The 20,506-nt window shown below is 40.7% G+C and overlaps 3 protein-coding genes across 4 annotated transcripts; 2 read left to right on the top strand and 1 right to left on the bottom strand.

Moving 5' to 3' along the window:
- The first annotated feature begins 177 nt into the window (after positions 1 to 177).
- Positions 178 to 5,338, top strand: LOC134861586 (lysosomal thioesterase PPT2-like). Its single transcript, XM_063878893.1, has 8 exons — positions 178 to 532; positions 1,300 to 1,453; positions 2,650 to 2,745; positions 3,287 to 3,394; positions 3,502 to 3,585; positions 3,679 to 3,763; positions 3,910 to 3,964; positions 4,124 to 5,338. Exons 1-8 carry the CDS (start codon positions 371 to 373, stop codon positions 4,265 to 4,267), a joined length of 888 nt encoding a protein of 295 aa, XP_063734963.1. The 5' UTR covers positions 178 to 370; the 3' UTR covers positions 4,268 to 5,338.
- A 263-nt stretch (positions 5,339 to 5,601) lies between these two features.
- On the bottom strand, positions 5,602 to 7,909 carry LOC134861466 (zinc finger MYM-type protein 6-like). The gene is made up of 2 exons (XM_063878688.1): positions 6,171 to 7,909; positions 5,602 to 6,032 (listed from the first exon to the last, which is right to left on the bottom strand). Exon 1 carries the CDS (start codon positions 7,812 to 7,814, stop codon positions 6,174 to 6,176), a length of 1,641 nt encoding a protein of 546 aa, XP_063734758.1. The 5' UTR covers positions 7,815 to 7,909; the 3' UTR covers positions 5,602 to 6,032; positions 6,171 to 6,173.
- Positions 7,910 to 9,323: 1,414 nt separating this feature from the next.
- Positions 9,324 to 20,310, top strand: si:ch73-95l15.5 (putative leucine-rich repeat-containing protein DDB_G0290503). 2 transcript variants are annotated; one of them, XM_063878890.1, is made up of 12 exons: positions 9,324 to 9,422; positions 9,524 to 9,557; positions 11,087 to 11,294; positions 11,685 to 12,688; positions 13,774 to 13,920; positions 15,740 to 15,817; positions 17,160 to 17,264; positions 17,835 to 17,984; positions 18,148 to 18,303; positions 18,479 to 18,574; positions 18,700 to 18,891; positions 19,472 to 20,310. In XM_063878890.1, the coding sequence occupies exons 3-12, from the start codon at positions 11,123 to 11,125 to the stop codon at positions 19,574 to 19,576; spliced, it is 2,205 nt and encodes a 734-aa protein (XP_063734960.1). In that variant the 5' UTR covers positions 9,324 to 9,422; positions 9,524 to 9,557; positions 11,087 to 11,122; the 3' UTR covers positions 19,577 to 20,310. The 2 variants fall into 2 exon arrangements, with proteins under 2 accessions (XP_063734960.1, XP_063734959.1); XM_063878889.1 differs by having other exon boundaries at positions 9,350 to 9,557.
- The last annotated feature ends 196 nt before the right edge of the window (positions 20,311 to 20,506 follow it).

Genomic DNA, 20,506 nt, shown 5'->3' with positions numbered 1-20,506 from the left:
ATTAACTTGTATGCCTACGTCATTGTAATTTATAATAGACGTATAATCATATTAATGTTAAATGACAAAGTGTTACACACGCTATAATAGCGCTTAAAGTCGGTCTAAAATATGGGTGAGCCCTCAGCACTACGTATCTGAGAGTCTCAAAACGGATGTGATCTTATACACCACCTTCGGAAAAAACGACAAGCAATTTCAGTATGAGTTATGAGGAAGTGCGCTGATGCTCTCCAAGTCAAAAAGCAAAAGTTGAAAGAACTTGAAAGTTCCTCATCAGGACGTTTAAAGACATCCTCATCTTCTGCAGCCGCTCAATCGATCCTCCAGTCAGCCCGGACAGAGGGCTCGCCAGTGGCCGGGAGCAGAGATGAAGACTCCGCAGATGTTCCGAGATTGCCCCGTGCCTCTGCTGGTGCTTGGGCTGCTCCTGACAGGAGTCTGCATTAACGGGTACAAGCCTGTCATCATTGTGCATGGCCTTTTCGATGGGCCGAAAGAGTTCAAAACGTTGTCTCGTTACATAAATAAGGTAAGGTTTTCCAAAATCTAAGATGATGTAAAAAAAAGTTTGATTTAAGGAGAGACTGCTGAAATTCAGAAAAAGCTAAGACCTTAAAAATAGAAAACAAGAGTAAAACAGAATAACTAATACCCTATTAAATGTTGCTTAAGTAAAGGTTATATAAATGTATTTTAAAAGTAAAGCATTACTTTGTAAGCATCTATTTGCAGCTGGTGAAATTGCTTTTAACTACTTTGTTATTAAAGAAAATGCAATAATACATCATTTATGAGATGGTTAAATGCATTCCTGTATATTTATATACCTGCTACATATTCACAGTGTGAATCTGCAAAGTAATTGGTGACTAAATTCACTTTATTAATTACTATTATTAAGTAACCTAAGTACATCGTTAAAGTATACAATGTATTTAAAGAAATAAACTATTTGTAAAACATGATATTTGTTCCATCAGTGAGGCACCCCTCTCTCTAACCCAAAATAATTTATTAAACTTATATCAGCCTTAATATCTAAAGTATTGTTACAGATTATTTTAAAGGCAGTCAGATTTCAAGTGGAGTGAAAATCAGCACAAAGTTTTAAGTGTATGATATCTATACCTCTGACATATCGTATTCCTCCAGATCAGTTTTGTTATGAATATGAGCCCACATGACTGAATCGACTAATAACATAATCAGAATTCACGCTGGTAGTTTGTTGACCGTGGATTTATTCAGTGATCACCAGGGTTTTGTTACTTCCTTTAAATTATGTTATTCCTATAGGTGCATCCAGGCACTGAGGTGGACGTGATTGACTTGTATGACAACATGTGCAGTCTGAAGCCCATGTGGACGCAGGTGCAAGGTTTCAGGAAAGCCTTCAACGACATCGTGCAAAAGGCTCCTGATGGCGTCCATCTTCTGTGCTTCTCACAAGGTCCTCTCACTCACACTGTATGCAAACAACATTTCCATTATTTAGTCATGTAGGAAAATGTCTCTAAGCATCTACATCTGACCGTTTTTTGTTTGAAAACATAAACATATACGAAGTAAACTGACTTAATTATAACATAATCAACCATAATGTTGATCCTTTGCTTTTTTTTGACTCCTCAGCACAGTTTATAACACCCACTCTTGCCCCACATTGTCTTTGTCTCGGTCAGCCGTATTGATGCCTGTCTGTACACTAAAGCAGTCTTGTACTACAGTCCAGAGCCCAAATCCTGCTGATTTACATTGGTCTTAAAATAAACCTAGTTAAAATAAATAAAATACAGCTTTGAAACACACTGCTAGTTCTTAGGGTAGCATTACAGATGAAAGGTAGACTTTTGCTAAAATCCTATTGATTTAGCACTGCACTACCATTACAAGCATGGGTGTTATAATCTGTGCAAGGACAATCTCACAGAGCGGAAAGGAACAGAGTGTCTGTTTCAATTCAAGAAAATATCCACCATGAGTATATGTAAGAATATTAAGTTAACACTGCAAATAACAATGCAGCTAGAAGGCTGTTGATTACATGACCTTGATGATCTGATTTGCCTTTCACAAGGTCTCACACACACACACACACACACACACACACACACACACACACACACACACACACACACACACACACACACACACACACACACACACACACACACACACACACACACACATACAGCAGAACAATAGGTACAAAAGTGGTAAAACATTCAGGAACAAAGACTAAACACAGACACACAGCTGTGCAATGCATTGCAAACCTGATATGCATACACTCCATGAATTTGAGGAACAATATCTCTATACCAAATCTTACTTCCTTAATTCTGGCATACCGAAACAAACACCTTTTTTTTCCTGATGTGGCTCATGGTTTAGCTCTAAGCGTTTATTGGAAGAAAACGTTTATTATTATGGATTGATGTCATTAAATTTAGTAGACACGTTTGTTCCATAGAGTATATATTCGACTTTGGTCTACTGGTCATAAGCAGGTCAACGTTTTTATGTATCTGGCAAAATATCTCAAATATATTGGAGAGATTAAAATAATAACTGCATCATATATTATACTGTGTAGTGGTTTGTAAGCATTGGCTTGATGTTGTGTCCTCTTTTTTTCTTTTAAAGGTGGTTTAATTTGTCGAGCACTACTCTCCATGGTTCCAGATCACAAAGTGCACACCTTCATTTCGCTGTCATCCCCACTGGCCGGGCAGTATGGAGGTGAGGGAGCTTCATTTTCACTTTTATTCTTGTCTGTATAATGTTTGTCCTCCTGGTAATGATGAGATTTTAGTACTCTCAGTTAATTCAAACATGTAACAGTAATGATTGGTCATAGATCTTAAAGCACAGGTTTTAAATGTGGGAGGAAGCTGTTTTTGAGTGAGGCCCAACAGCTTCAGCAGATTCTTAGTGAATGGAAGGGAAAACACTACACCACCAGTTATTTGTTAAGGAGATAGTTCATTGATATAGTTTGTGGGATTTTCCTTACTTTGCCTTAATCAGAAACCAATAAATGCCTAAGGATAGATCTTTTTTTATGTAATCGGATGTTATGTTTAACAGCAATCTCAGGCTTGGCTCATTTGTTGGGGCTTTATAGTTCAGAAAATGATCGTGATCCAGTGGACATGCAATTTGAGTGAAACTAAAAAAGTAAAGGAGTCAGGGAACATCTTTTTTAAAGCTTTTTCTAAAGGGAGGCCCAAAGTCTGAGAAACCCCTGTTCTCAATTTCCAAGCACTTCTTACCTCCACAGAGACAGAATACCTGAAGCGGGTATTTCCTGACTGCATGAAGAAGACTGTGTTTCGTATTTGCTACAACAGAGTGGGACAGAAAGTGTCTATCTGTGACTACTGGAGGGGTGAGCATTTGAGAACAGCTTTAGCTTTAACAGAAGAGAACCTGGACATAGTATTGTATTCCCTCTTGAAAAGACACTACAGATATCTATTTATAATTTCACCTTAGACCCTCACCATCGATCGCGCTACCTGCAGAGAAACAGCTTTCTGGCTATCCTCAATGGGGACAGACCTCACAACAAAATGAAAGGTAGTGAAATTAATTACAGTTAGTATTAGTGGTATTCTTGTGCATATGCAGTAAAAATGTATGGACATGCATTTCTACATTTGACCTCCTCAGCATGGAGGGAAAACTTCCTTAGGATCAAGAAGCTTGTGCTGATTGGAGGACCAGACGATGGCGTCATCACACCGTGGCAGTCAAGGTTTCATAACAAATTTACAAATTGTTTTTTTAACCGTACATTCTTCTTGGTTTTTTATGTGTCTGTGATAAATACAAGCAACAATTTAGTGTTAAATATACACTTTCAAGAAATCTTCACTGACTGTTTCCTTTTTTTCTACACAGTCACTTTGGATTCTATGACAGCAATGAAACCATTGTAGAAATGGGGAACCAGGAGGTAAATTCCACAGTATTGTATGCATACACCTTTGTATCACTTCTATATTGACTGAAAGCACACCTTCATTTTAACTTCAGGCCCTCTGCATTATTGTAAACATCTCTCTCTTACTATTATCATAAAACCTGTCCTTCGCTTCTTCTCTCCTTTTGAAAGTTTTACAGAAACGATACGTTTGGGCTGAAGACCCTAAACGCTCGTGGCGACGTGTCGGTGTGCCTTCACTCTGGAGTGAAGCACGTTCAGTGGCACTCAAACTACACAGTGTTCAGGAGCTGCATAGAGAAGTGGCTCACATGAAAACAGACTGAGAGATGTTAATGCAACGTCATTATTTAACTAAAAAAGTGTATATCATCTAAACTGTATTTCATTCATATGATTTTCATTCAAGACAGCAAACATATAAACCAAAATGGTATGACAGTGGGGACAAACAATGTTTCTATATGTTATTGTCGTAGGTTTCCATAATGTATTTTTTCCTTATGAAGCATTAAATTGAGGTCAATTAATCGGTGTGTAAATATTGTGAGTGCAGTAATAGTTCACTTCATTACCATGTACATGTTTCCAATAAATATATATAACCAAATTCTGAAGATTTTTACGCCTAGGAATAGTCTAGGTCTAAGATAATGAATAGTCCAGGGTAGTGAACATGTTTCTTATGTTTTCAATTAAAACTAAAACACAAAAGATAAATGTTCACATTTTCTAAATAACTGCTCGTTTTTGCATGAGACTTAAACAATTGTGAACAAAAATGGCTTTCATACACAACTAACACTCTGTGGTGTTGGATTTCCAGTGCTTTGAATTAAATGTTATAGAAACAAGCTCAAAGTGTCTTTCATATTGCAAGTAAAAGTCAGTCTGAAGCAAGCCATGCATCGTGGCATTTCAGGAGCCATGAGTAATCAATCTCTGACCTCTAGTGGAAGTTAATGGTACTCTGGAGTTAAAGATGACTTCACACAGTGGTGAGTGAACACTAACTTGACCTCAACTATTTGGGGTTACACTTTGAGGAATAAGATTGAGTCTCAACCCACAGAGTGCAGCTTAGTGATACATTTCTGTCTTATGTGACAACTGATGCTTTAATAAAATCTGAAATGTTGTACCTGTATTAAATACAGTATATTGTTGGAACAGTATGTTTATTTTTTCAGACTTCTACCCAAACTGTTAAGTGAGGTTGTTCCCAAAAGCATTTTGTGGTGTTAACATCAGAGATATGATGAAGTATGAAAATGTGAAATGTGTTGCTGGGATGTAACAATAACGCTTGACCGAAACAAATTCACACTGCATGTTAACCCTAATAAAAAACCCACTGCGCACAAGAAAATAAACTCCTTTGCATTCTATTGTTTTACAGAACATAATTGTCTTATCAAACTTTTACGATACTGCAGTGTTTTGTGATTGTTGTATTGGAAAGCAGTTTTCATAAGGATGCTGCACATATGTTAAAGTATACAGATAAAATAAAATAAAGCTCCTTTAAATATAAATACTTTTACAGTACCATGAAGAACAGCCTCAACATCGATTCCCACAATACAATTAAATAAATAGTCACCATAAAAACTAATATGATGTCCCTGTTTCAATTTGAACCCTTTAAGACAGGGGTTTTCAACTGGTTTTGTCCCAGGGACCACCATTCGGACTAGAAAGCAATCCGCGGCCCACTGATGTGCCTGCGCGTGCGCGTGTGTATTTGGTGTTACATGCATAGCTCAATGCATGAAACATGAAAGAGAGGCCACGCAGATTTTATAATAATAAAAGTAGATTTATTAAATTAAATTAAATTAAAGATTATTTTAAAGAAAGAATAAAGAATAATAAAGTGTTGTGCAATTCAGTATTGGGAAAAGTAACTAAAAATGTCATGCAAAGTCAGTCTAGGTGTGTGACAAAACAACAACGGAGAACAAAAATCCAACAACACCGGAGAACCAAAATCCAACAAATGAAGACCAAGGCAGCCTCAACTGCTGGCTGGTCAGGGCTTTTATAACCCAGCCAGGACAGACCTGTCACCAATCACCTGCTGTAGAGACAGAGAGATTGAGAAAAGCAGAGAGAGATTGAGAAAAGCAGGGAGAGAGAACAGGCTTACCATTAACACAGGGCGGGGCCTAAACCCGCCAGGGTCGTAACAGTGAAAACATGGGAGAATTAGGCCTACCTGTCAGTGTGATATCTGGGCGTGGTGAAGTCCACACAGCCTGTCTATTCGTGGCGAAATGGTAGACAGAGACAGTCTCATGTCATTCTCTGGATCAAGCCTAGCCCTGTACTTATTCTTTAAGTACGCCAGTGTAGAAAAACCACTCTCACACAGGTATGTGGTTGGAAAGGGCAAAAGACACCTCATTGCTTTTGCAGCAAGCTGTGGAAATTCTGTCTGGCAACTTATCCAGAATTTAACAAGGGGCTGTGTGTCGTACATATGCCTCCTGACAGAGTCTGTGGACATCTCAATCAGCTTATCCTCTTCCACAGCCGTCAGACTTGACCCTACTGATGCATCGTCACTGAATGGGAGCAGGATCCACTTGCTGTCACGGCGCCACTCTTCCGAATCAGTGAAGTACTTTGCGAATTGACGCACAAGCTTCCTCAAATGCTCACATATAGTGTCGTTGATGTCAGTGCTGTCAGGGTATTCCTCAACTGAAGGAAACATCGCCAAGTTATTGCTCTCCACTCGTTCGATCCACTTTGACATTTTTTTCACAAATGCGTCGAGCTTCTCGTAGAGCTGCATGACGTTTGCATCTCTCCCTTGCATGGAGCTGTTCAACTTGTTCAGCTCTGCAAAAACATCTGTGAGGTACGCCAGCTTAGTTAACCAGTAACTATCGTTGAAATTGGAAGCCAGATCAGAATGCTTCTCGCACAAGAACTCGTAGATAGCTCCGCGTAGTTCAAACACACAGGCGAGCACAGCGCCGCGAGACAGCCAACGCACCTCTGAATGATAAAGGAGAGAGCTGTGTTCACTTCCCAAGTCATGGCATAGGGATGAAAACAGGCGTGTATTCAATGCGTTTCGTTTTATGAAGTTGACCGTCTTGACAACGACATCAAACACACCACTGAGCTCAACACTGAGATCTTTGGAGGCGAGAGCCTCTCTATGAATCAGGCAGTGTGTCCAAATTACCCCCGGAGCCACCCTCCTTACATGCGCAAACAGTCCAGTCTTGCTGCCACTCATGGCTCGGGCCCCATCGCTGCATAATGCAACGCACCTCTGCCACGAGATATTGTGCTCCGTGAAAAAATCGTCCAGTGCTTTAAATATTTCTACACCGGTAGTTCGCCCGGGCAGTGGTTTGCAAAAAAGAAATTCCTCGCACATAGTGCCACTGTCCTCGTATCGCACAAATGTTAACAGTTGCGCATCATTAGTAACATCTGTCGTCTCGTCGATTTGAAGGGAAAACAGAACTGTCTGAAGTTTTGCCATCAGCTGGTCTTTGACATCATTTGCCATTTCCCCAATTCGTCTTCCGATTGTGTTGTCTGACAACGGAATAGTTTTTAATTTGTTGGCACATTCTTCGCTTACCATAGCTCTGCACATATCTATGGCTGCTGGCAATATAAGCTGCTCTGCAATGGTATGGGGCTTCTTACTTTTTGCAACCCTGAGAGCGACCAGATACGATGCTTTCAGTGCGTTTTCATTTATTTTTGCACTCTTCCTCATGGTAGCCTGCTGTCCTTTGAAATCACGCAACATCTGTTGCATGTACTCAACGGGTTTGGCCTTCAAGTGGACGTGATGCGTCTCCATATGCCGCGTAAGTTTCGACGGCTTCATAGCTTCATTACAGAGAATTGTTGAACATACGAAACACAGTGGTACCTGCTCTCCTGCTCTGTCTGTCGTCACTGTGAATCCATATTTAACATATTCCTCATTGTATTTTCTTTTTCGGCTTTTTTGCGAAGTTGACGCTTCGGAAGCCTGTCCTTGCCCTATCGTGGCGGCCTGTCCCTCTGTCGTGGCAGCCTGATCCTCTGTCATGGCAGCCTGTCCCTCTGGCACTTTCCTCACTACAAAACGATCCATTGGTGCTAGATATATAGCTAGACTAGTACATATGTAACAAATGTTTGCTGTACTACAACCTATCTTAAAATACTCTCGTCGGCTATGCTTATAAATGTGTGTCAACTTTGCTCGCAAGACTGTACGTAATGAATAATAAGTGAGGTTAGCGACGCAACTCATTACCATTAGCGAATCACAGGCTACCATAGACTGGATAGGCGCAAGGCTACATTCTGTCAGCTTGAATTTCCTTTATATTATTTTAAACATATTTTTCACGATATGTAACGGTATTCTGGAAATGTGTTGAAATATCAAAGCGAATTTATATTAAAAAAAAACAATGGTGAACTGATCAACATAGGCTCTTGTCACGGACCACATGCAATGCCGCCGCGGACCACCAGGGGTCCGCGGACCACCGGTTGAAAACCCCTGCTTTAAGATGATGTATAATTATCCTGTTTTATTGAAAGTGATGTTGTCCATGCACCTTGTGAAGCACATTTTAAGCTACATAATACTCAGCTGGCCTCTGACTGCAGAGTATAGGCTACATGTTGACTCTTTAGCCCTTCACTCATGATTAGAGTAAAGCAGGACAGGGGCTGTGATCAATCAATTAAAAACATTGATTTCAATTAACAAACTGATTCATAGGGGTTGAGTTATGGATTGTGTGGTAGGCTAATAAAGTAAAGCTTACACATTTTTAGATTGTAATAAGAATCTGATACGTTATTCTTAAATAGCTATACAATTAGGAATGTAAGTTATGTTGATGCTTATGCATAATTTTTTAGCACCAGAGGTGGGAGAAGTATTTAGATCTTGTACAAAAGTAAAAAAGTATTAGCCTCAAAATATGCTTAAAGTACCAATAAGTTGTCCCATTTCAGAAAAATATAAATTATACATTGTGATTGTAATTATTTATTAGTGTTATCATAGCTGGTGAAGTTGGAGCGTATTTGAAGTACTTTGTATACTGCAGGGTAGCTTGTGTATTTACTACAGGTGTAACTAAAGTCCTACTTGAGTATATTCACATCATTAAACTGAATATGCAAGGTAACTTATTGTATTAAATAGAAGTAGTGGAGTAAAAAGTGGGGTAGACTAGGCTACTCAAGTAAAGTACATGACCCTCAAAACTTAAATACAGTATTTTAGTAAATCTACTTAGTTACTTTACACCACTGGAGGAGGGACAACATTACCCCACTCTCCCCTCCTGTGTGAGTATTTGCACACCTCCCCAAACAGGTAAGAGCTATGACGTCAGCAAGGTGACACCCACCGCCTCTCTTCCGCTGCTGCTCCGGTGTGCTGCAACGCTCCTCAGCCCAGCTCCAGCTCCCGTAGAGATTTGAAGTAAGAAACTTTACCTAACACTCGTTTTGTGTGACCTGGCATCGTGTTGAGACTAACATGAAGATGTCTTTCTCTCGTGTCGGACTTTAAACTTCTCCCAGCGCGTGAGTCCCAGGTCCAGTGGCGAAAGCTAACGTAAGATTTCAAACATACTTTCTCTGCATGGCTAAATGTTTGTTTGTTACGTAAAAAGTGAACTCAACGGCGTCCAATGCTTATTATTTTAACGGAACACTCACTGCTCCGCTTTCACACGGTGTTGTTACTTTCGCATTGAAGCGGTGCACTTCAGTCGCTTAAAATAGAATCAGATACATGATAGTTGAACTGTTTTCCACTGGATGATGAAGAGTTTCCCCCTGGGAACATGTCGCGTGCTTTGGCGACATGTCGCATGCTGTTGTATTTAGGCTGTCAAAGGTCGTGGATGGTGGCAGTATGTATCTAATGTATGGGTTTAATTCACGGTTTACTTGAGCAAACATATTAATATGTATCATATTAATGGGTTAAGTTCACCGTTTCCTCATTCAAACACATATTATCATGTTAAATTCATACGTAATTGTTTTATTAAGTCCTAAATGGTTTTACAATGGTAGTCTGTAAGGTTACAGTGGTTAAAATGATTCATGGAAGTCTCATTTCTGACTTGTGAGCGGGGGAAAGCTTCGTGGAGAGACTGACTGTTGCCGAGAGTTTCATTCATCGACTGGATTTTGTCAGCGTGGCTCAAGGTTGACGTGTCCCGCCCTGTGGGCAGCTACAGTAAACACCCAGCAGCTGAGAGCTGCAATAAAGTGAACAAAACATCAATACAGGAAAGAAATACAACTAAATCAAAAGCATAAGTACTAGGCAGACACAATGTGTCAAACAGGGTCGATTAGATGGCTCTATCAAACTTTATCTGACCTGTTTTAATGTGAACAGAGCTGGACAATTAATACATTTCCCTAAAAACAATGCCAGCTGTTAGGCTAACATAAAAATAATCTTTCTCTCCTATAATCTCCTACAAGAGGTCACAAGATCAATCTGTGGGGTCCTCTTTCTGATTCCATAACTGCCTCACCTTATATGTAGCCTTTCCTAATTTCTTGGGATATAATGAACATAATTGAATTAGAATTAACATTAGAATCAGAGGATGAAACCCTCTTTATTTGTCACACATACATATACACAGTGAAATGTGATCTCTCGGAGCAGTGGGCAGCTATTGTGCATGTGGAGGGTCTTGCTGAAGGGTTCCAAGGCAGGGCCCAGGAGGTGAACTGGGACCTCTCCAAGTAGCAGTCCACACCCCATATTTTTAGGTCTACTGACTGAGCCACTGCTGGACCAAATAAAAACAATAAAGAACAGGTCACCCTGAGAAATTGGTTTGTTTTATGAATATTTGTAAATACCACCAATCATTTGTGTGTAGTTGAAGAATTAACACTTTCCCTAAGGTTTCTAAAGTTGTTGTTTTTTTCGATTGTTGAATTTGAATAAGATAAGATGCCTAAAGAGATTAAATATGCAGTATTCTTATAATCTCATTGTGGGAAAACGGTATAGTTTATAGCTAAGCTAATGGCTCTGTGAGTTGCTCATGGTTTAGGTTAGGAACCATTTCATTTGAATGCATCCCTGTTTTTTCCTGCTTTGATTTACAGAGTGTTTCCATCATCTAACGCGACAACAAGTCCACGATGTCTTCAAGGGGTAAACATGACTTTTGCCGAATGTGTGGCGGAGCTCTCATGGGAAACCAAAGGCGCTGGCTGTTTGGGGGCTTAAATAAGAAGGCCGGTCCGCCTCAGACCCCGACAGAGTCCCTGAGGGGAGGCAGTCTGTCCCGGTCCTCGCAGAGCAGCCCCTGGGGTGAGTCTGGAGAATGAGGAAATACGAAAATTCTTTCAGAGTTACTACAAAAAAGTCTTACTATTCCTTTATTAAAAATGCTAAGACATAGGAAGTCTTTTTCTGACATTGCAATTTAAAGCCTGCTATTTTTAATCTGATTTTATAAATATTTTACCTAATGCCTCGCGCTACTTCGGATTAACAACTCTCATTATAGCATAACCACGTCACTCAATTACAAATGCACCTGTCATCTAGCAAGTGATGACTTGGGGAAGTAATAAAATGAACACATGTTCAAAATTGTCCCTAACTCTTTCTCTCCAATAGTGGAAATACAATTATGAATATGATTTCATCTAAGCTGCCTTAGCCTGCTGTAGAAAAACTGTATTTTTCTCTTCACAGGCAGCATGTCATCTCTGGGTTCCTCTGTGTCTCTTTCCAAGTCCCAGTTATCCCTGAACTCCCCATCCAAAGGGATGGATCTGCTCTCCGTGTTGACTCACATTCTGGGGCAGTGTGTACCACGAGGCAACGGGCAGGGGGAGTTTGTTTGTGGCAAATGCATGTGCGTCCTGGAGCGGGTGTTCAAGTTCGACACGGTGATATCCAGGGTGAGAGTGCTATCGTCCGAGAGGCTCCAGAAGCTGTTGCAGGAGAGGGACAAGATCAGACAGTGGGTGCGCCAAATATACTACCAGAGAAACCCGCAGGACCTCCAGAGCCGGGGCAGCACCAGCGAGGAGGACGGGGATGGGGAGAAGGAGGGCTACAGGGAGTTGCTCAAAGAGAATATGGCACTCTCAGAGTACGAGTGCTGGTCCGAGAAGTGGGACACATGCCCGTATTTTATAAGAACGGGTAAAAGATGCAGGAAGGGCAAAGGGTGTGAAGGCTGTGATTCTTTACGGGTGTCAGACTCGGATTATGAGTCGGTTTGTGGCGTGCCTCGCCATTTGCCTTTCCAACCCTTCTCCCCGTTGGCGTTGTCGCGGGACAAATCTCAGAGCATGCCCCTCCACTGGCAGAGGATGCCGTCATTCAGCTCCAGCCCTTCTTCACTGGCCGGGTCCACTCTGTCCTTACAGGCGTCTTCCCGAACAGCGTCAATTCAGTCTCTGGACTCTCTTGATGGCAACGACCCATTTGACTCACCAGGAGCTCAGTCGACTAACTTTGTGCTGAAGGAGCTGAGAAGTATCGGGGGGAATCCGGTCAGTTCTCCATCAGGGAGTAAGATCCCAGTTCTAGGCAGGAAGTACTCGGGAAAAGCTGGAGAGATGGCGTCACCCTCAGTGAACAGGGTGCTGCACTTTAGGAATGTGGAGTACGGAGGGGAGGACATGGATGAAGAGGACGGGGATATCCTATCAGAGCTGAGGGAAGAGTTCGTTCCTCTTCATGGAAATGTGAGTGTTGTCATTTCTGTCTCAACATGCCTTAGAATCAAAATGTGTCTGAAAATAAGGAGGGCAAAAATGACCCAAGAAATCTCAGAGTGCACGTACAGTTGAAGGGCAAAATATTTATAAATAAAGTAAAGTGCATATTTAAGTCCCAAATCAAGAACTTGATAAAGATAATCAAGTCTCTTATTTATGTCGTCCACGTTTAAAAAGTTTCCAAAGTTCATTTCGAAAAATGATCCATATACTTGGTCTTGGGACCGAAGGGTCGTCGGTTCACGTCCCGATCGGACCAAAAAAAAATATGGAGTGAGCTGGTAGCTGGAGAGGTGCCAGTTCTCCTCCTAGGCCACTGCCGAGGTGCCCTTGAGCAAGGCACCTAACCTCTATCTGCTCCCTTGGCGCCGGGTACCTGGCTGCCTCTCTGCTCTGCCACCTCTCCTCTGCATGTGGTTGTGTGTGCATGTATTTCCTCTGTGTTTGTGCATGTTTATCCTCTGTGTGTTTAATGTGTGTCAACACAAAAGAGTAGAGAAAGCAATTTCCCTGTAAGGGATTAATAAAAGTATGTCGTCTTCTTCTTCTTCTTCTTCTTCTTCTTCTTCCTTTACAAAGGCTATTCAAATCTAAATAAAAGCCACATATTTAAAACTGTTTCCTGCTTGCTCTCAAACACACAGATGATTGCACACTTGAAATGGCAATATAATGCTTTTATTGACTCATGTTGGCACAAGGTGGTGGTTAGTCTTTGCAATGTAAGTTGGGCTTATTTAAAAAGAAAAACAAGTTGATGGCAAAATAAAAACAAATTAAAAAGTGACTGCATAAATGACCCGATTGTACAGGGAGTAGGGGCAAAAGCTGCTGCCCAAATATTTGTATTAAAATCCTCCCCAGCTTTATGTATAAGGAGAAACTCTAAACAAATGCTCTGCATGCATTAAATATTGACACAGTGTGCTTCAATAGATTTATCCGGGAGCAAGAGAAGTCTGTCCAGCAGTCCAACTAGACTACAACAACCACCTGTTTTACCTTAATACCACCAAGACCCATGTTTACCATGAAACCATTTGTGATTCCAGAGCTCTTCTGGCAGGGTTCCCCACGCTGTCAAACACCTGCGAGGCCAGCTGGACCAAGCGCTGTCCCACATCAGGACCCTGGAGGCCGAGCTGAAACATGGGAGGAGCAAACTGAGTGAACCCAATGGGTCAGAGGATTGGGCCCCTGTGAGTATTCACTTTGTTCTCCCATAGTTAGCTTAGCATAAAGACTGCAAACGGCTAGTCTGCTTCTGTCCATAGATTAAAAATATACCTACCCGCACCTATAATGCTTACTCTGAAAATATTAGTTTCAGGTGTCAAAATTAAACATTGAAGAATGCTTTTATGCTGTAACCGTACACCACAAAATTCAATTATAACACATTAAAACCATTTTTTTTTTAATGGATAAAACAAAAGCTCATAGTTTCCAGTCATTGCCATGCTAATCTAAGCTAACTGGCTGCTGGTTGTATCTTCATATTTAATGAAACCTTATGACAAGGGTATCAATTATCATCTGACTCAGCAAGAAAGTGTAAAAGTGTTTCCCAAAATATCAAACTGCTCCTTCATACAATGTAAAGTTTATCAATATATATATAATATGAGGCGAAAACAAATGAATCTCTTGATAATCCTAAACTGAGATAAATAAAGATTGAGAGGTCTGTGAAGTTGTTATTTCAACCTGCTGTCGTAAGAGATTACTGCCTCCTAACGTTTTTTTGGGACGCAAAACAATGGGTTGATTTACGTAGTGCAACAATTCCTGAGTCACATCAATGGCTCCATTAACCACTGTGTGAATGTTGACTGAGCACCAATATAATGTATGAAAGGAGTGGAGGGTGGATGCACCATGGTGTTGTGTCTGCCGAAGGGTGTGTCCGTGCTTCCTCACTTACAGGTGGAGATAAGGACACACACACACACACACACACACACACACACACACATACACACACTCGTACGGCCTCTCGCAGGAATCCTCCCCGACCGGTAGAGTTTGCCCAGGGCTTAGTAGTCTTCACTCAGAATATCATTAAAAGTGCCCCAGCTGCTTTGAGTTCACGTGATCTCTGCTTATCATGTGAACTCAATGTTCCTCATTCTGACAGAGCTAAATATTCAAAAAATAATTTAGGAGAAAGATGTCGAAGTGGCAGCAGGTTTAAACATGAAAAAGTGTTCAGCGTACGAGCAAATCTCTCAACGGATTTATGATTCAAAGTTTATTACTATCACACTTTAAAGACTGTAAAAGCCACAGAACCAACCATAACCTGATAACCTTTTGTAAATGATAGCCTGTTGAGCTATTAACCTTATTAACCTGAATGTGACAGCTGGGTCTAACCATAGACTGAACGTTATGTCATCTGCGGTGAGGTGCATTCACTTACAGTTGTAAATACTGAAGTGACAGTGATGCGACTACCTATCTTAGGTTGAATCTGCAAACAGATTTGTGAATTCCTATCAAACATGCATTGAGTATCTGTAAAAGAAATGAAGAGAAAAGTAGCAATTCATATTGTCATTATTAACTAATCTGTGATCTTTAAATCAATAAAAAGGGGTGGTGGAAATGAAACATTGCATGTCCAAAGACAGAAGGTAGTAACAGACCAATTGCTTGTCACCAGCCAAAACAGCAATGCCTCATGAGTGTGTTTGTGTGTGGCAAAATGTGCTCCCCGAGAACTTGACTGTAGTGGGAAACACCACCGAAGCTGTTCAGTCATTTGCCAGTTGTTTACAGTTTTGTCTTTTTAGTCTAACCTTAAAGCAAACACAAAATATTTGGGGTTTTGGGCCTGTTGGTGGACAAAACAAGCCACTTGATGATATTGTTAGGGCATTCTTCCCTGTATTCTGTTGTTATGAATGATTGTTAGTTGCTGCACCTAAACCCAGGCTATAGATTCTGGACCCAGCCCTACTCCAGAAATGTTCATTTGACTTCTAAAGTTGTTATTTGTTTTCCTCTTTCACTCAGTTAGTTCAAGCGGAGGGTGGCAGCTCCCTGCTGCAGAGCCTCGGTCTCTCGCTGCACAGCCGGGAGCGTCTGATCCAGGTGGGTGAGGTGATGAGGGGGGACAGGAGTCAGTCATGCACACAGCAGTGGGATCTTCTGCCGCTGCCCGGGTTTTGGCTCTAAGCTCACAGGAATGTTGTTTGTCTGTGAAGTCACCCTACGCCCTTAAAGTGGCAGTGCCCAAGCTGCATTCACGCTGTCTGCTCGTACATTGTACCAGTGTCACTGACGTGTGTTTGCTGCTTTATTTTTAGCTACTGATTAACAGCAGGAGCTTTATTGGAAATCTCTCTGGATGAACATTATAACTAAATGTCCAAAGCATTCAGGAAGTATTTTTTTTAAAATGACCAAAGACTGACTTATCTGAAAGGTTGCTTTAATGTAAACAGCCTATTAAAGATTATTAATAAGTGACAGTATAACAAATTCCCCTTTTGACTTTTACCTTTGGTTTGATTTCACTGATAAAATGTTATTTCCAAATACATAAAACAACTCTGTTTCTGTGATGACAGATGAGAATACCATGGCCACACTCATATTTGTCTGTTCATGTGAAGCCACAGCCAGCTGCTTGTTAGCTTAGCTTAGCATAAAGATCAGAAACTTGGGAAAGTGGCTGCCTGGCTCTGTTCAAACACAAAACATACTCAATATGGCCTGTTAATTATTGAGCTGGTGGACACATTTTGTGAACTCTGCACAAAGCCGTGCTGACTCTCCCCTCAATTTTTTGTGCTAAAATTACCTAACCAGATGCTGGCTTTATAGTCATACTCGTACATACAGATATGCAAGTTAAATCAATCTTCTCACCTTACTATTACCAAAAAACTAAATAAGCATATTAACTTTTTAATATCCAACAATGTAGGTATAAAAAAAAAAAGCATGCATTTAGCTTAGTATAATATAGTGATACATCAGCTGTTTCTATAGAGTGAAAAATAAATAACATAGCATATGTGTGTGTGTGTGTGTGTGTGCATATATGTGTATATTATATAAAATAAAAACACGGTCCCTTAAATGTCAAACAAATGTGTCACCAACATTTTCAGGAGGTACATTTCTTTTACTCAGATCTTTGAGTTACAGGTGGAGTAGATATGTAATGTCTGTTTAATGGAGCTGCAGATTTATGACTGCACTGCTTGATGTTTGCATATGTATCTGCTCTGGCCTCTACAGTATGTGAACACTGGGCTCAGGTTATTAAGGCTGGGTCAATTGATTTTTTTTTTTGCTTGGATAATCTCTAGATCTTTAAAATCTTTGAAGGGGAAAACATTTGTGTTCTGGTTTTCCCCTCACTGTGCTGTCAGATGAATGTGTTTGGTATGTTGCACTAAGCAGGCAGATGTTTCCTCTCCTGCAGGAGTGTATGGGTCTGATCAGAAGGCTGTGTGTGGAGGAGGGAGGAGGGGCTGAGCTAGCCAACAAGCTGGCTGAAAATCTGAAAGAGACTACATCTGCCAACAAGGTTAGTGCTGACACTGTCCTTTTCCATCCCCATTGTTGACATGCTTTTGTTGGGTTGGCTTATGATGACATTTTACCCACTCAATGAAGCAAAGCAGTTATGGGATGGACTTTGGCTGACTCAGTGCTGCTGTCACTAACGATTTCTGTATCAGCGCAGCAGGTCTTGTGATTCCTACTTGTGTGTTACCTGAGCCCTGCAGGAAGTTTTACCAGTCTAGCAGCAGCATGTCAGTTATTTCCTCAGGCTCTGTGGAAAAAAAAACGGCTGATATTTCACTCTATTTTAATATAACTCCATTGTTGCTGTCATTGAATCTCACATAATCAACATAATGTTTTTTAATGCAGATTTTAACTCCAGCGAATACATCAAGTAAAACTTGCGTTGAATTAATTAAATTATTAAGATCTTTTGAAAGTATTGTAATCTACTACTGAGAATCAATGAAAACACCAACGTGTTATTTGCCATATTGTGGCTACTGGTTTCTAATCACACTTTCTTTATCAGCTGGTATGATTGTAAAATGGGTATTACATTGCATGTTGCATGTTTTGTGATCTGTAGGCTGCCCTGCAGACTTTGAGGTTGGAAGCGACAGAGAATGAGAAGAGCATGGAGAAAGAGATTGAGGCACTCAGGAAGGCTGGAAAAGACAGAGAGAAAGACCTCGACATGCTCAACACCGTGCTTCAGTGTAACCAGGATGTCATTAATGTATGAACACGTACATGCACACACACATCAGAAACCAGGGATGGAATTTCATGCATAGATGTTCAGACCACACACACAGTGTACATGTGTGTCGCCTTCACTGTTAACTCTGCATGTACTTGTGAGTTTTATTAAGAAAGACTTCATTTTGTCCCCGCTGCAGGACCTGCGAGTGGCTCTGGGGGAGAAGGAGAGACTTCTGAGGGAGGTGGAGAAAGAGAAGGAGGTATGGAGACAGAGGGACCGAGCCCTCGCTACTGTCCTGCAGGAGAAGGACGCTCTCATCCAGGAGCTGGAGAGCTGTCGCAAAGATGCGCAGGTAAAACACATCAATGCCATTTCTGTTAGGGGTAGAAGGTGACATGGCTTTTTTACCTCTCAAAGCATTTAACATCTTCCACAGACAAAGTTGCAGAGCTTGTATTGTCTCTGTAATATGAAAAGGAAAAATTGTACTCACACATTTCCCCCTCTCTGGCTCTGTGAATGGTCAGGGGTTGGCAATGGACAGAGAGGGAAGTGGCGCCACCTTGTGTAGGGAGGTTGAAAAACTCACCACAGCCCTTCAGGAGTACCAGGACATGGTGCAGGTGAGATGTTAGCATGAGGAGCGGATTATACTATTTGGGCGGACAATTTTGATATCAAGGTTTTTTGGCACTCGGCACTCAATTTAATCTCAGCCTTTTTTACTTTTGCTTTTTCTTTTCATCAGAACCAGCAGCAGAGCCACAGTCAGACGGTTTCCTCTCTATCGGAGCAACTCAAAGAAACCCGGCAGGCGCTGAGGGAGAAAGAGAAGGAGAAGAAGGAGGTGGACAGGGTGTGGCAGAACACCAGGGAGGACCGAGAGAGAGGGGAGAGGAAACTGAGGGACAGTCTGGAGAAGAGAGACAAACTCATAGAGGTGCAGTGCAGGAATATGATGCTGGTTGTCTCAGTGATTGCTGCATGCATGTTGATAAGGAACACATCTTCCATGTTGCTCTACAAACAGTGTTCTCCTCTACAACAAACTCCCACACACATTTCTTTAGGAAAAATAACAAATGTTGGTATTATCAACCTTTTTGAAATGAATGTTTGCTTTCCCATCCATCACAACCCAAATTGTAAAAAAAAAAACATAAACCTCAAAAGTGTAGAATTATACCCATCATAATTAGAGCTGGACCATTAGTAACATAATGAGGGCCAGGATTTGGGTGATAAGTACTCCATTTTAAGGTCTGCAACTACAAAAGGTATATTAAGTGATACGATTGTCTATAGTAATGTAGGGAATTTAAAAAATAAAGTGGGTCAACAAGAGTTAAGTGCAACAATTAAAGCATAAGTCTGTGATAATAAATACTAATCTTATTATCCTCACATCTACAAAAAAAAGATCCTGCAAAAAAACATGTTTTGTGTGAAGTGTGATACAGCTGAGCTCTATATGAAACATTGTGATGGTGACTGAGATCTTTACTTGTTCTTCCATGTAGCAAATCCTGGTGGATGCTGAGGAGCGGGACCATCTGTTCAGAGAGCTGCAGCAGAACCTGCAGAACAGACGTGAACCTCTGACTGGCATCAAACACACACTGTGATAGCCAACGACTACTGTACTGACGAGATGCGAACTTACTGCACAAAAACGAAAGATTACTTTTGCACTTTCTGCACCACCTTTCTGCCTCTTCAGCATATTTATCGTGGTGTACATTGAATCTATTTATACGTAGCTCTCCACTGTTTGGAGGTTCACCAACCTGCCTTGTTTTGGCATCTTTCCTCAATTGCTACCTTCCTGATTCTCTGGAGTGAATCAGTCATTTCAGACTTTAGAGAGTCAGACGGCCTGATTGTTTCAGTAAGGAGAAATGTCAAGCTTTTCATAGCTGGATGTTTAATACTTGATTTATAAAAATACCTGATTACTGTTTGGTTAACTTTTGAATGTAATATGGGTCTAATGGTCAGGCGGTGATTATGATTTCATGCAGTGGGATTGCTGATGTAAACATTTCTGAACGGTTTGATTGTTAGAGGATATGATTAACGTTATTTTGCAGTCTTTTTTGTGTTTGTGTTGGTACTTAACTCAATGTTTTTGTTTACAGTGCAAGGTTAGCACTAAGAGGGGAATACTTGGGACCAAAATCATGTTTTTTAATCGCTTTAATTTTTGCTTTTAAAGCCATTGTCTAATTTTTTTCGTTTTAGATTTGAACATTTCTCAATTTTGTTTAATGTTTACCGATGTTAATATATTGTTGGTCTGGGAATTGTGACTGGAACGATCTGTCTTTTAGCTCAAGAGAATTAAAAGCTCTGATCCAAACTTTTGTTAACAGATGCTGTTCATGCATGCTTGGGATGCTGCTGTTTTCTGAAGTGTTTTTCCCCATTCTGTATCCCCATTACAAAATGCTCTTCATGTTATATACAGTATGTTATGTGTTGGTTGCCATAGATAAACCAGACTCTAGGGATAATGTTAGGCCCATCATTTTAATTATTTCAACATTGTTTCCAAG

The sequence above is a fragment of the Eleginops maclovinus genome, chromosome 3 (assembly GCF_036324505.1).
Source record: "Eleginops maclovinus isolate JMC-PN-2008 ecotype Puerto Natales chromosome 3, JC_Emac_rtc_rv5, whole genome shotgun sequence".
Classification (NCBI taxonomy): Eukaryota; Metazoa; Chordata; class Actinopteri; order Perciformes; family Eleginopidae; genus Eleginops; species Eleginops maclovinus.
Note: the sequence above shows the minus strand (reverse complement) of the source record. Positions and strands in the feature narration are given on the sequence as shown.